The 15,998-nt window shown below is 32.2% G+C and overlaps 1 protein-coding gene across 3 annotated transcripts in view; it reads left to right on the forward strand.

The window, feature by feature from the left end:
- Positions 1 to 15,998, forward strand: part of LOC106461348 (RNA-binding protein Musashi homolog Rbp6-like) — a 225,102-nt gene that overhangs the window by 67,113 nt on the left and 141,991 nt on the right. For 2 of the 3 annotated variants that reach the window (XM_022388247.1, XM_022388248.1), the window contains exon 6: positions 14,208 to 14,300. The exons of the other annotated variant lie outside the window; for it this stretch is intronic. In XM_022388247.1, coding sequence (XP_022243955.1) covers positions 14,208 to 14,300 — 93 coding nt within the window. The remainder of the gene's footprint in view (positions 1 to 14,207; positions 14,301 to 15,998) is intronic. 3 annotated transcript variants of the gene reach the window in all.

Raw genomic sequence — 15,998 nt, forward strand, 5'->3', positions numbered from 1 at the left:
AGCAGTTAATCTCAGTCTGACTCAAGCAGTTAATCTCAGTCTGACTCAAGCAGTTAATCTCAGTCTGACTCAAGCAGTTAATTTCAGTCTGACTCATTCAGTTAATCTCAGTCTCTCATGTTGTATTAGCGCACAAGTTCATTACTGCACTAATAGAACTACATACAGCTTATATATACAAATAATAGGAGTACAGTGCTAAAATAATTACACAATAGATAACTTATTAAACACAGGGACCAGCCCAAAGGCGATTCTACATGTTTCGGTGTTCTTACGCCACCACATTCAGGAGAAAAAGTTGAAGTTAGGTCAAGACTTATATAACTACATGATTATTTGCATTTCTTTAGCGCCATCTAGATTAAAAACACTCATATTTTATAAACATATGTCTAGTACTTTATTTCTTCTAATCTTGAACCAACTTCTTTGTTCAGCACAATATCTTTATTGTTGTTTTTCAATGTCTATTGTTTCTCTAATATTTAATTCAAATTTCAACTCTATGTAATGTATTAATTTAACGTTACTTCAGTCTGTAACATGAGACTGCCACACACGTTCTGCTAAAGTCGACTCATTTACTTTATATTTATCTACCACATTTTTATATTGCTTGAGCCGAAATTTTAAATTTCTGCACGTTTGACTAACATAAATTCGACCACAGACACAATAAATTTTGTAAATCCTATATTTATCAACTTATACTTAGTCTTTTATAAGAAAATTGTTTAACTTACAACGCGGAGAGAATGTTACATTACAATCTATATATCGTGTAATTATTTTGCCTATTCTTGTTAATAAACCTAGAACATATGGCAAACAAACCCTCATGTTATAAACTTTATCCTTTCCCTCTAACTTTGTACATGATGATATTTTAAATATATTGTTATGTTCTTTGTACAATCTATCAATAATTTCGGGATTATATCCTTTTATCTATAGCTACATATTTCAAGAAAATTAACTCTGATTTTAAATCACAATCGTGAGTGCAAATTTTTAAGTCTCTAAATATAAATTTGGAAAAGGTGGGTAACGTTTGTGTCCATGTGTGACACGATCTATTGTGTGGTGGTACTGCCACAGAAAACGTCTTTCTATAAAGACGTTGAGAGACGCCCATTATTTAATTTAATGCCATGTCTAATAAAGTTAACTGACCCTCTTTTTTCATCTGCAATAGGACTGTTGAAATTAAGATGTCTTTCAAACTGCATTAATGTCTCAACGTCACTCCGCCACACCAAAAACGTGTCATCTACATACCTTAATCAAACTAAAGGTTTTACTTCAGAAACATTAAACGTATTAATTTCGAATTTGAACATAAATAACTCGCACAAAGTTCAGTTGTTCCTCCTGGAGATGGTGGGGTCTTTTTAGTGCTGGTCCCTGTTTTTAATAAACTATTTATTGTGTAATTATTTTAACTTTGTAAACCTTTATATATATTGAAGAAGTGCCGTTTTAAATTATTTACATACAGTTTAATCTGAGTGCTCAGCGAGCAAAGATTAGATTCTTTTGTCCTTGATCCATGCACACCAGATATTTCAAATCTTGTTATTCACTGTTTAGACAAAGTATCAGTTACTCAATAAAGGCTAACGTTTTCCAATTACTTTTCTCTGTCTTGTTTGTTCTTTGGTTTGTGATAGTCATGTTTCACCTTCTACATGGCAGGTAGCATCCAAGCTATATTAATATTTTTTTTCAGCTGCTTCTGACTAGCCATTTGTATTGTGTCTATTCAGAAGAAGCATCAGTACTGCTTATTGGGTTGATTGTCATTGTTGCTGCAATGGCTTTGACATTCAATAAAAAGACATGATCTTATGGTTTGTGAGATAATTTGTCATCATTTCCATTATGGTGACCTAGTTGATGTATTTGTATTCTTACCACGCTGTAATCCCACGTGCACTCATACCATCTATACTTTTCAAGCTTATTAGCCATTTTAGCATGCATGGTCTTCCAACAAGTGAATTTCTTGCCATACGAGTAGTGGTGGCAACATTTGTCAAATACTACATTTTCTACCGTCCCTTCTTTGTCATGTAATATTGGAGATTAAGAGTTATTAGAACACAGCTTGCATACATGTTTACATGCTTAAAACTATCCTGTATTTGTGACAATATTGTTTCCTAAGTAAACTTGACAAGTATAAACCAAATCATTGCCTCAACCAAAATATGCTTCAATGATTGGAATGCCTATTTACACCCATCTTTCCATCCAACGTGCACATGTTTCAGTAGACAGTGGTGTGGCTGTCTTGAAAAATTGGCCCCTAACTGGGGATAATACGATGACGAAACCTAGGAAGATGCAAACGTTTTGTTCTGTTCCACACAGTCTTTGTAGGATCAGTGGATACTCTGTCATGCCTACTTTTTGTATGTGTGTGAAAAAGTTCACTTCCTTGCATGTTAATGCATACTTCGTTGTTTCAAACTTAGAATTCAGCCTTGTGTTCACTTAATTTTTGAATATAAGCCATAAATCAGTAACTACTCTTTCCATTGGTAGAGTTGTCTGTTTGTTTGATTGTTTTAGTGCAAAACTACGTTATAGGTTATCTGATCTCTGTCCACCATGGGAAGTCGAACCCCGGATCTTAGCGTTCTAAGTTCGTAAAATTGCCTCTGACCCAATGGAGGACGAGATGCAGTGTCATGTCTCTTTTTGTCCAACATAGACACCTTACTTCTCTATCTTTGGTCAAGGTTGGCAGAACTTAGTCTACCCAATGTTTGGTTTCCATGAAGCCACCTAAGCTGGGCTCAGAATACCAGACTGATCATCGCCATTATGATCCATCTCTGTTAACCTATTCTCCTGCGTGTGAGAAATAACCAAGAAAGCTCAAGTTGGTGTGACAGCCAGGGTCTCCCCAGGCTACCTATTAACCTCTCGATTCAGAAGACAGATTAAAAATGAGGACAGAGCTCTCATTATGGCTGACAAGAGCCTATTGCCTAAGAGGAGACTTCTCTTACTTCTTGCTACACTTTAGATGCTATCCCTATCTCAACTACAGCTTCTTCCTTTCTATCTTCAGTTTTACATAGGTTCAACAAGTGACTTTCCATAATTACAGTTTAAAGAACTCATCAGCAAAGAGAAAGACAAATGTAACACAGAAGAACACATAAAGTAAAATCTGCAAGAACAAACTATTAATCACACTACCCAAATTTTTTACTTTCTAACTTAGTTAGCTCTTTGGTTGTTTGAGTGTAGAAGAACAATACCCATACCAGAGAAATGAAAAAAATTGTTTCACTACCTCTATTTTAATCAGACGAGAATTCTAGTACGGTACATTACCTCACAACTTTAGTTTACTTGGCCAATGATCATTCTCACAACATAGTCAAAGAGAATTAAATATTCACTCATATAAACTTTGACAATTCTCTTCATCACAATTTGTTATATACAAAAAGAGTCTGACTCATAATCAATTCCTAGTACAAAAACAAACAAACGCTGGATTGTTTTTTTTTTATATATTAAAATTAATAAATGTATTTTAAAACTATATTATCTGTGGAATAAAAAAGTATTGTGGCGTTATGGAATTCATAATTTAAGGACCATTTACCTAATTTTATGTAATATTGAATTTGAAATTTTAGATATATATATGTATAATTGTTTACCATCTTTAGTGGAAGCCTTAAATTTAAACAAAATAAAGGCTGAAATTAAAAGAAGCAGTAATTAGTTAAAATTAACTTCTCACATTCTATGAAAGGGTGCGAAACTAGCAGGAAAGACCCATAATTTCACTGTTGTAACACAAGTTATTGTCAGAAAGCTCCATATGTGCATATTCTTTTACTGGTTCGGCAATTAAGGTTCTCATACGTACAAGTATGTAACTCATGTGGATGACTTCATTGAGTACTAAATTCAAGAACATTCTGCTGTATTAGGAAGCTTTAAAATGTATATTAAAGTAACATCGCTTGTTTTTCCTGTTTCAGTTGTTTACTATATTGTAATTTGCAGCAAATTAGCAAGCTGGTTCTTAATTGAAAATACGCTAATATTTCTTGCTTTTATGTAACATTAATACGCTTTGAATGAAACAGTGCATGCATTTGAAAGTTATCTTACCTAACATTAAATAACATACACTGTTAATAGCGTACTTTAAACTTTGAAGAGGAGATGTTTAACTTTTAAAAACGAATTTATTGGTAACACATTTGCACATGGTCGTTTAGCTTTTGTAGATGCTATTATTTTTAAATAATCAGACTGCCTTTATGAAATTTGGATATTTGATTGGACATCCATAACCAAAATAAAAAAACAAATCGGGGATATATATCAATGAGGTTTTATGATGAAGTTTTTGTAGTGAATCTGGATATTGAAGCAACAAACGTTCCATTAAAAAGACTATCGTTTTATGTATTGATTTAGTGTCAGGTAAAATCTACTTCGTAAAAGTGTAAATAAACAAACGTTTAAAAGACTGATGGAATTTACCACTAAAGAAACATTCTTTCAGTTTAATGGTGACTTGTAAGAGCAAACAGACGACGTTTGTATGGGTACCATGTTAGCTCCGTTCATATGCTTTCACGCACAAATTTGCTTAGACGATTGTCCTCCATAAGTTAAGTAAGCCACTTCGCTACAAATGCTACGTAGATAATATTTTTGTGGCATTCAAACAAGAACAACGACTGGTGCAGTTTATAGGCTATGTGAACGGTAAGCATAGAAAAATGAACTTTACTTATGAGCACCAACAAAACTCTGTGCTACCTTTTTGAAAACTTTGGTGTATACGAAGGAAAGAAAGTTTGACGTCGGAGTTTATCACAAACCTATCTACACCGGGCTTTACTCACACTTTGAGATCTTTGTGCGACATCACTTCGAAGAAAATCGAATAAAATGTCTCGTAGTTCGTGTTCATGGGATTACCAATAGGCCTGAACTTTTCTTACAAGAATAGTATAAAATGAAATCAGTGATGAATAGGAATTGTTTTCTAAGACGATTTCTTAAACTCACATACGAATTTTGACGTATACTGGTGTTCGTTCTGTTCATATCAAGAGAAATTGATTACAGTCATAAAAAAGGTCCACAAATCAAGCAACAACGTGTGTTCAAATCTTCCCTGAGACTTCAAAACTTCTTAGTTAAAGATAGGATTAGTCCTCAACATGGAAGTTTAGTAGTTTATGAGTTTTGTTGCCCGACATGTGAAAGCTCTTACATCGGCTCCGCAACAAGAAGACTAGAGGATAAAGGAACACAGTAATGCTAAAACACAACAATTAAATTATTTTTCAAACCAGGCTTAAGAATTATGATGATTTAGAGCTTAAAATATTTTTAAAATCATTAAAGGGCACAGAACCAAACGATGTTAAGAATTAAATATATATTCTTCTAATTTAAGAAAAAAAAAAAAAAACCCGCTCCGAACAACTAACAAACTACTGGTTATATTAATCATATAAGGTATTTTTAAGTTATTTAACTCACGAACTTTATCGACCACTAGAGGGTGTTGATATATAAGATATAAAAAATGGTATCAAAATCTTGGTGTCGTGTATTATAGAGAAGGTAACGGTGGCATAATCAACTAAGAATAACAAATATATTTAATGAATCTAAACTCTTCTATTATTTAAATAATATTAGACGGATTTCTCAAAAGCTGTCATTCACATGAACTTGTACTGATAATGAACATTGTAACTCACTTTTGTTATTTCAGCGCAAAGCTACACAATGGAATATTTGCAAATTTTCACCGCAAGGATTGAACCCCAATTCTTAGTGTTATAATCTGTTACGTTTACTGCTGAGATACAAGTGGACATTTCGACTCACTTTAGATTGTTTAATTGATAATTTTATTATTTGTTTTTAGATATGGGCACAAAACTACTCATTGTTTGTCTACCTATCATTATCTCAGTATAGGCGCCTAAAAATCGAAAATTAGGCCTAAAGTTTAAATACGTTTCCTACGGAAAGAACGAGTTTACCACTAGAGGAATAAAATATTATACCATTTCTGTTATTGGTAATAGTGGGCCTGATGCTTTGTTGAGTGAAAATGAACTGATACCATTATGGATGGAAAAATAAGTGGAATAGCGACAAACGAAGACAGTTGATTTTACACTTCTTGATACCATAATTTTTCAAATTTTCTATTTCATAACTATTATACGTTGTCAATTATCTCAATATAGGTACCTAAAAATCTACAATTATGCCTAAAGTTATTGGTGATAGTGAACCCGATGTACTTTAGGGAAGAGTAAAATAGAGTTGATACGATCATGGAAGGAAAAGAAAATTATGTGAAATAACGACAAACGAATAAAGTTATTTTAACACTTCTTGATATAATAATTTAGAAAAATTCACTATTTCATAAGGTCGCTTTATCAATAGTTCGATGAAGAAAAAAATATCAAGATCTTAGTCAAAGATGGCGACTATCCACAAAGATAAGGTGTTTATACAAATAATGTTGTATACAAAGATATACTTCGTTTATAATCATTCCATATTTTTACACTTATACTTTAAATTTAAATATAATTTCATATTCTGCTTAGTAAGTTTTGTTTTATTTATCAATATCATTATTTAAAGAATTTATCTATTTCAAACATATACATATGTAGTACTCTGTAAATGAAAAAAATGTGTGGGCTTTGTCTCATATGGCACACACAGTACACGCTTCGTATGCGGGAAGTCGAGGATACAATCCTGTTTATATCCCTTAACTTGTTTTTGCTAAACAATGATGTTTCAGTAGTCAAATAATTTTAGTACGCGAAGCAAGAGTTTATCCCCTAGTTAAAAATTAATCGGAATTTTTAACATTATAAATGTGACAAAGCCAAAACAATTTTTATAAAATAATACCAACCACCTGTCATTAAATTTTTATGCAAATAAAGCATGTCATGTGATCAGAAATGTAAATGATTTGTCATTTAGTTTACGCTTGTAAAGAAACACTTGGTAGATGTGGTTTTACATCTTTACCACTCATCAGTAGGTTACCACAATCAGTAATGGCAGTCTGATACTAATACTGCATTTTTGAAATTTGACTGTTGCTAAGGCCCCGAGTTGTCCTTTGACTGTTGATAAGGCTCCGAGTTGTCCCAGAAAGACTTTTCAAGGCATCTTTAGTGGATTTTATCACTTAGTGGAATGTGACGCGTCTTCCAAGAGCGTCCCAGCCATGCTCGATGGGACTGAAGTCCGATGAGCGTGAAGGCCAATTCATTTAGTCAGTTTCTTTTTCTCTAAGGATTGGTTGACCTTATTAGCACAGCTGCGGTGGGCGTTATTACCCATTAAGCTGAAGCGGTCAGTTATACCAGCATATGACAGTACATGTGGAAGTAATATGTGTAGTCTGTGGTAACATTCCATAAACTTGAGAAGTCGGTACGTTCACCATTGCTAATCCTGCCCAAACCATATTTCCACCACATATGCATCATGTCCCTTTATACAAATAGGTTGGTTCTGACTCTATACCTTCTCCACATGGGTATAACCCTGATATTTGGCTGCAGGGTGAAGTGTAAAGATAATATTGCTTCAGGTGTTGGTGATTCATTGAATGAGTTCTTACCATCATTGCACGTGAGCTGTTTTTGCCTTGCTGTGAACGGAATAATATCATTGGGCAGTGGAGTATACAAGCCAGCCTTGTGAAGTCTGTTTTTAACCATACTGTACACTAGCATAACATCCAATTGTAGCTGCTAATATCTGATTCAATCTCGGAGCTTATTCCCTATGATGGCGGCTAGTCAAAATCCACACTTAGTGGTTGGGCCTTGTTCAGGTGTTTGAACAACCGTACATTTGGTTTGAAAATATTTTCACATTCTGCTAACGACAGCTTGATGTAATAATTGGCTGTCTTTTAGTTGGCCGAAGTCTCCTCACATCAGTAAAAGATTAGATGTCTTTGTGGTCTCGTCACGATTCATGAATATTTTGGAGTAACTTGAATTCTGTAATTCAGTTCAAAATGATGACTTAGACAAGATTGTATGAGACTACTGTGTGTGTATATATATATATATATATATATATAACATAGGTTGAATGCGAACTACTTGCATTTCAGATCATGTGATCGATGGTAAGATACTTATATACATAAGATTGAGCTAAGGGATGATTAGCATTATTTTAGAGCAATGGTTTTACCTTTTTATAGTTGTAATAATACAAATTCGATTACCCTTTAATTGTTTTGATCATTATTTAAAGTAATAAGCACACAAATTTCAGAAGCTATCTTGAAAACCATCTTTTTGCTTCCCAGCCTATATAAAATATAAAGCTTTAAATAATGTTAAAAAAGCTGCTAAATAGTGTTCATATACATGTTGTATAGATATGGCATTTCTTTAATAAATGAAATAGAATGGTTTAGATGGTTTGGATGAAGTGGAGAGAACGTCAACATTTTTCCCATTAAGCCTAAAACACCAAAGCATAAAAAGAAAAATTTGGTCTCGTTTATCCAATCTACCGAGAAAATATTCTCGGCGGAAATAAGAAAGATGCAAAAACTAATTTTCACATGCATAGCCTATATTTATGTAATGTTTGCATGTCGAAATGAAACAAACCGATAACGACCAAAAACAAGAATGAGATCAGGGAAAGGCAGGTAAAACATGGAGTTAGATATGCTTTAGTCTGTTCAGTGGTCCTTTAAATGCGGCATAGATAATCAATTCACCAACGTACTACACTATTTACGTTGTGGATATGAATTGTTTTATTTTGATATATATAAAAGTGCATCTTAGAGTAAAGGTCTTGATACAGATTTAGGTAGAACAGTAGGAGTATATAAAGTTAAACCTTTTTCATCACAATTACTGTTTCTTTCCAGGGATAAAAACCTATTATATATATGTGTGTGTATATAGAAAGAGAGAGTTTGTTGATTTTCTGAGCTTAAAATAATTATTTTATACGCTCACACTAAGGACTACATACACATTACTATAAAGAGGAATACATTATTGGCGTCCATGTTAAAAGATGACCCAACATATATATATAATTTATTACGTTTAACGACATCAAATTTAATAACAATCTCCATCATCTTGAAAAATTAAATTATATTTGATAGAAACTGAAACTACATGATAATTCATGCTTAAAACATATTTGTACATGTATGAATTTGATGATGAAGCATATTTTTTTGCTGTCACTTCTTTTAACGCTCTATGAGTCTATGCCTATACTGTAATCGATTTTCAGACCTGACACAGCGGCAGTATTTCTGAAAGCGTATATAATTTTGTTCTTTTACTATTTTGCATAATAGTTGTCCAATTATACATCTAAAAACGAGTGCTTGTTAATAATATAGTGTACAAAAGCAATTGTACATAGGGTAAGACGTTGTAGTTCTGAACCTAAAATACAGTATAGCCTTACATCCTTAAATTCATGTTCTCTATAAAAAATAATATATATATATATAAATTATATCAAATTTAAAGATTAATATAATCATTTTTTCAAGTCAGTTTTTTTTATTTCAGTTTCAAATCATGAATACAAATACTCAAAAGTAGAAATTTAAAGTTTTCCTTATAGAATGATGAAGTGCTATTATTATGTGTAATTTATTTAGATAATTTACGAGTTATGAGTTAGGCCTTCAGAGAATCGAACTCGATCGCTGTGATGATAAGCCAGTATTAAACCGAGTAGTCTTACAGTTATACATACATTCATAGAAATATATATTATTTATTTTCAAACCTTTCTTCAGGGATATTAACAAAGAGTAACATCCAAAACTATAATTTTCTTCTCAAACTTTGTTTATTGAACGATTTTGTAACATCAGTGACTAATCTCCAGTAGTAAAATCTGTAATAGGTATTTAGGTTAATGTTAATTTAATTCAGCAACAAATGCACTAAGTTGCTGATAATAAATTATAGGATGTTTCTTTAAAATGTATGGACCAGAAGGCAACCTGTAAGCCCGTACAGATTATGAAATACAAAGCAAAGTAACAATATTACCGTAAAAAATTATTATTGCATAATGATAAATGCCACCCCACCTCCTCGTCCAATAAGGAAATGTAATTTTAGAACTTGGAGGGCAATACTTCTTTAGGACAAAATATGTTTATAATTACAAACTAAATGTGTTGCTTATATTTTAAAGTGTTTAAGTTGGAGTAACGTAATACTTCGATTGAATCTCCATCAATATCATGCCGCATATCCTGAAAACGCTCCTGTTCCCTGTTAGTAAATTTTTTTTCTGGACATTTTAGTTGTTTGAGTGATCTTAAAGAACTGCTCTAAGGTTTTCCTCCCATTTTGAAAACATAATTAAAAGATCATTTAATTTTTATTCTACTGATCGTTTTTTTACATCTTTAAATTTTATTGAAATGTGTTAGGGGACGAACCTTTGGAAAGCATGATAGTTGAAAGGTTTGGTGCGTATTCGTATACAACACATGTTAAACTAAATAAGTAGAGCTTTATGAAACTTTGGTTTTGTTAAAATGCGATTTGTTGATCTCTTTTAAGTTTACTAGGAGAAAACTCGTGCTTCGCGTATGAATATTTTTATTTATTTTTTGGTCGGGGTATTTCGTATTTGAATACACTAAGTTTATGATATGTAAAGTAAGTTCTGTGTATTTAAAGTAATTAAAACAATTAAGTGTCCTGCCATGACTGCTTACATATGAGGTTAGATACGAAGAGTTCTGAACGAATCTGATGACCGTGCAGGGTGTCTCAATGACTACGAGGTTAAACCTATTCCACAACACTTTGAGCCGAATGGCGTGATCAAATATGACAAAGCGATCGACTTAGATAATAAGAGACATCAGATTTATCGTCGCTTTCAAAACTTGGGTATCGGGAGATAGTATTAAATCACAATAGGGTAACGGTACCGGTAATCTAAGTGTATATAAACATATGAAGAAATTTATACACAAAACCTTAACACATAAACACTATTACCTGAGATGGGGCTCTGAGAGATGATAGATTCATTCTCTAGATACCTTTCATTTTGCAATATATAATACTATCTTCACCCATCCTTTCCTTACGCATAGGATGACGTCTTTCGCACTTCCTTACTTCTAATTTCATTTTTGCAAAGTTTAATAAAGTTTAAAAAGCTTCCCACGCACGCGCATACGTTACTCTTTTAAATATGTAGATTTTTTATCGTTTAAGTTATTACATTTTATTATTTTTTAATATAAAACAATAAAACCATATAAACAAAACGCTTTCTTCTTCAGGGGCAAACAATATTTGTTTAATGTTTTTAATAATTATTATGCATTTCGTGTAATAATTTAATTGATTTTAAAATAGATTTAAGTGTTCAGCTTTCTGATTTTGTAAAGTTTTCCCACGAAAGAGTTAACACTGAAGCTGCGAAACTGGTTAATAAACAAAGTGCGAGGAACAGATTATAGGTTTAAATTATATTACTTGTACAAAGATGGTTGATTATAATTGGTCAAAATCTAATGCAAGTTTCCCTCTTTGTATGCGCGTTATACCATTACCTGTTGTAATATTTTGTACCGTTATTTCATTATCCTATATATCGATAGCTAGAAGCATCTTTAAACTATAACATACGACATTTAAGAGTTTATACATAGTGGCTTCTGTATGTCTTAGAACGATTACATTCATGATGTTGTCAGCAAAAGGTTGAAAAATTAGCAGGAATAAAATTTACGTAGAGAAAAGTGCTAAAACATGATAAATTTATTTAATCGACCGTATCGTTAGAGGACACATGGGTCACATTTCTGGTTCTAGTTGATTTTGAAAGTTTTACAAGCCTAATTTATTCAGGTTACTAAGTAATATCACAAAGGCACACATTAACCAAAATGGTTTAAATCTGTAAAATATTTATTAATCCATCACTTCGTGAATCATAACGCATAAGAACGTTTTATAAAGAGAAACAAAAAATATAAATCGGATTTTTACAGTTACTAACGGTAAATTTTTTATCATCCAGTCTCATTTCCCTTATAATTTTGTAGGATATTTAATTATATACGTAGAATGATTCGAGTTTCTCAATACGCAAACACCTTCATAAAAAGGGAAATGTCATGTAGGTTACTGGTGAGAACAAAAATACGATGTGTTGGAAAAATATAAATTCTCTCCATTACAGGTGGATTAATTTTTTTCCATTATATTACAGAACGAGATGATACATGATACTAAAATAATCACTATTTTATCAATTGCCTACAAAGTTACCTATCTTTCTGTATATTTCTATGTATTACGTACAAATACAAAGCACTTACACATATATATTTTTATTAGTAGAAAACGCGAATAATAACTTTATTTTCTACAATTATGAAATAATTTTCTCATTCAGATGGAGTTATAGAGCTGATAGTTGAAGCTTCAAGATCAATTTCATTCGAATATAATTGCTGCAAAATGTAGTGTGTCGTTTATACTTTGTGTCAGCCTTAGGCTTATAAAAACTAGTCAGGCACACCCATCGCATACCGTGACTAGCAGACTAATAATTATCGATAGAAATGATGTTTCTCACCAAGTGAATTGATTCGATCTAACAAGTGCGTAAATGTTCTTTACTAACAAGAAAGTTATATTTTGATGATTATAACATCGTACATTTTTGTTTAGTGTTAATATAGTCGTGTATGTTGGTTGGCGAGTTGAACAAGGGGTCCGGTCCATTTCTATTTGCACAGTTAAGAGACTGGTAAAGTTGGGTTCACCAAATAGCTAAGGGTGTAAAAACCCACATCAAAATGGGTAGTAGTTATTACGATATCAGAACCGTCCATATTTGGCTCTAAAGCAATATACTGCTTGAAGGCGTTGGCTTGGTTTTAAACCCACGTGGAAATATTACAAGAGTTTTAGTTTTGTTTGTTGAAAGTTTCCTCTAAAATATAAACTACATCGATTATGTAATAAAAATAAAACATAACTAACTTGCCAAGTAACTAGAAGTCAACAGATGAAGAAACAAATACCAATAAACGAATTATTGTTGGTAGTTGTTTCTTCATCTGTTGACTTCTAGTTACTTGGCAATAAACGAATTATTGTTGGTATTTGTTTATTCATCTGTTGACTTCTAGTTACTTGGCAATAAACGAATTATTGTTGTATTTGTTTATTCATCTGTTGACTTCTAGTTACTTGGCAATAAACGAATTATTGCTTTTGTTTCTTCATCTCTCGAGTTCTAGTTACTTGGCAAAAAATGAATTCTTGTTGGTATTTTTTTCTTCGTCTGTTGACTTCTAGTTACTTGGCAGTAAATGAATTATTGTTGGTAGTTGTTTCTTCATCTGTTGACTTCTAGTTACTTGGCAATAAACGAATTATTGTTGGTATTTGTTTCTTCATCTGTTGACTTCTAGTTACTTGACAATAAACGAATTATTGTTGGTATTTGTTTCTTCATCTGTTGACTTCTAGTTACTTGGCAATAAACGAATTATTGCTGGTATTTGTTTCTTCATCTGTTGACTTCTAGTTACTTGGCGAGTTCTAGTTACTTGGCAATAAACGAATTATTGTTGGTAGAGAGATGAAGAAACAAATACCAACAATAATTCGTTTATTGCCAAGTAACTAGAAGTGAACAGATGAAGAAATAAATACCAACAATAATTAGTTTATTGCCAAGTAACTAGAAGTGAACAGATGAAGAAATAAATACCAACAATAATTCGTTTATTTGCCAAGTAACTAGAACTCAACAGATGAAGAAACAAGTACCAACAATAATTCGTGTGGAGGATTCCTGTATCTTGAGGGAATAAATAATTTGAATATCAGATCGCATACGAATTTTGTCTCACGAACGACCTTCAAGGATCTTGCTTCAATGTATACGACAGTAGATTATGTGTACTAATTGCCAAGAAAAGTTATATTTAGTCATAAATGGCTAAGGACGATAAAATTAAGTCCTCTATCAGTTCAAAAACGAAAAATTGGAATCGGGAAGTTTTCGTGATATTCTGTCTGTTTTATCTGTTATTTTACTTTTTATGTACATTTTTCCGCCATATTAGCTCATAAAACTTTTGTTCTGCACAGATGGTGACAAGAACAAAAAAGATTTTTGTTGGTGGTCTTTCTGCACCAACCACTTTGGAAGACGTAAAAAGTTACTTTCAGCAGTACGGAATGGTAAGTACCCGATTCTTAGAAACCATTAAAACGATTCCTGAAAACAGCTAAATTAAAATTAGGTAACTACTATATACTGTAAAAGCATCGGAAAACAATTAAACATTAACTACAAATCCTCGGCGGTGCATTATACATAGTTTAGACTTTAGATTTTTAATACATTTAGTTCATTAACATTGTTTTAAAAGTAACTAGCACTTGGATAGTTTCGTTTGTAAAACAACTTAATGATGATAAAATAAAACGTTATTAAACATACTACTGATCTGTGCATAGTGGCTTAGTAGAATGAAGCACAACAACTACTGTTGGAAATAAATGAAATGTAGAGTAATCTGCAATTAGCGGAAATTTAATAATAATTACAGAAGTTGGTTTATGAAGAAAACCGAAGTTAATATTTTATAAAGTTTAAAATTCTTAACATTGAAAAATTTTAGAAAATGTGTTTTGATTTTATGTTGATATTTTCAAACTGAACAGTACCTTATGCAACACGTGAGCTAACCAAGTCAGAGACCCTATGGTTCAGGCATCTCCTTCTCAAATTTATAACTGCTGATCAAATAAGGATAACCAGTAAACAGTATCCGCTGTTTACCGTTACCTAAATTTAATCGAGTAGCGGGACTGGTTGTCATGGTTATGACGCCCGAGCAGGTGAAACCGTGGCATATCGCGGCACGAACCTTGGACCTTTTGATCTGCAGCCCGTAACATTAGACCACGCTCGACCCATTTTATTATATAAAATAGATAACCTGATATAAATTAGAGGGTTTTTAAGACAACGTTAATTTAAGTCTTGGAAATCAGACAAGCAAAAGTTTCCTTTTTCAGCAACTTATCCCATGAATTTCATAAAAACGCTACCCATTCAACTTTTTTATAAAACGGTTTTACAGTTTTATGTGCTTAAAACAATCTTTATTTGTTTTTCATTAAGACGTTTTTCATTTTCATTACTTAAATATTAACCTTCTTAGAAATCGTTATGAAAACGATTTTTCTTCAACAGAATAAAATAACTTACCACGTCAAACGTGTTTCTCGACCTACTTGGGTTTCACTTACAGTAGGGGACAGTTCAAGAGAAATACAAGAAATGAAACTTCTGATAATAGAAAAGAAACACATTATAGATGCTAATCAAAACAACAACAAAAAAAAACAGCAACTCCTTTTATTTTATTTGTATAAAGTATTGTTGCAACGCGTTCTAACGCTGTGCGAGTTCTTTTGGATCATTGGTAAAAATAATGACAAGCCCAGACCATGTAACGCTAACAATTTAGCATATTTTTTTATAACGCTTCTACAGGTTATGTTCCCTTTGACACAATTGTTGGCATAAGTTCATAAATAACAAATTTCAACGGAAATTTCTCGCTAATGGTACTCATACCTAACTTACAAATAAACTTACTAGTAAGTTACACAATTCTACAGCTAATCGATTGAGCAACTGAATATACGAGATAACTAATAATGACTTGAATCACTCACTCAGTACTTCACTAATTTCTCATTAAGTATTTTACTGAACTTCGTTACTCATTACTCAAATTTATAATTGTAAGAATTTATAATATATAATTATTTGCCAATTATAAATTAAAAGGCTTTTACTTATACTTCTTAATAGTATAAATATATATATACTGTGCTGTTGTTGGGCTTAGGATTCTTCTACAG

This window comes from Limulus polyphemus, unplaced genomic scaffold (genome assembly GCF_000517525.1).
Source record: "Limulus polyphemus unplaced genomic scaffold, Limulus_polyphemus-2.1.2 Scaffold940, whole genome shotgun sequence".
NCBI classification, from domain to species: domain Eukaryota; kingdom Metazoa; phylum Arthropoda; class Merostomata; order Xiphosura; family Limulidae; genus Limulus; species Limulus polyphemus.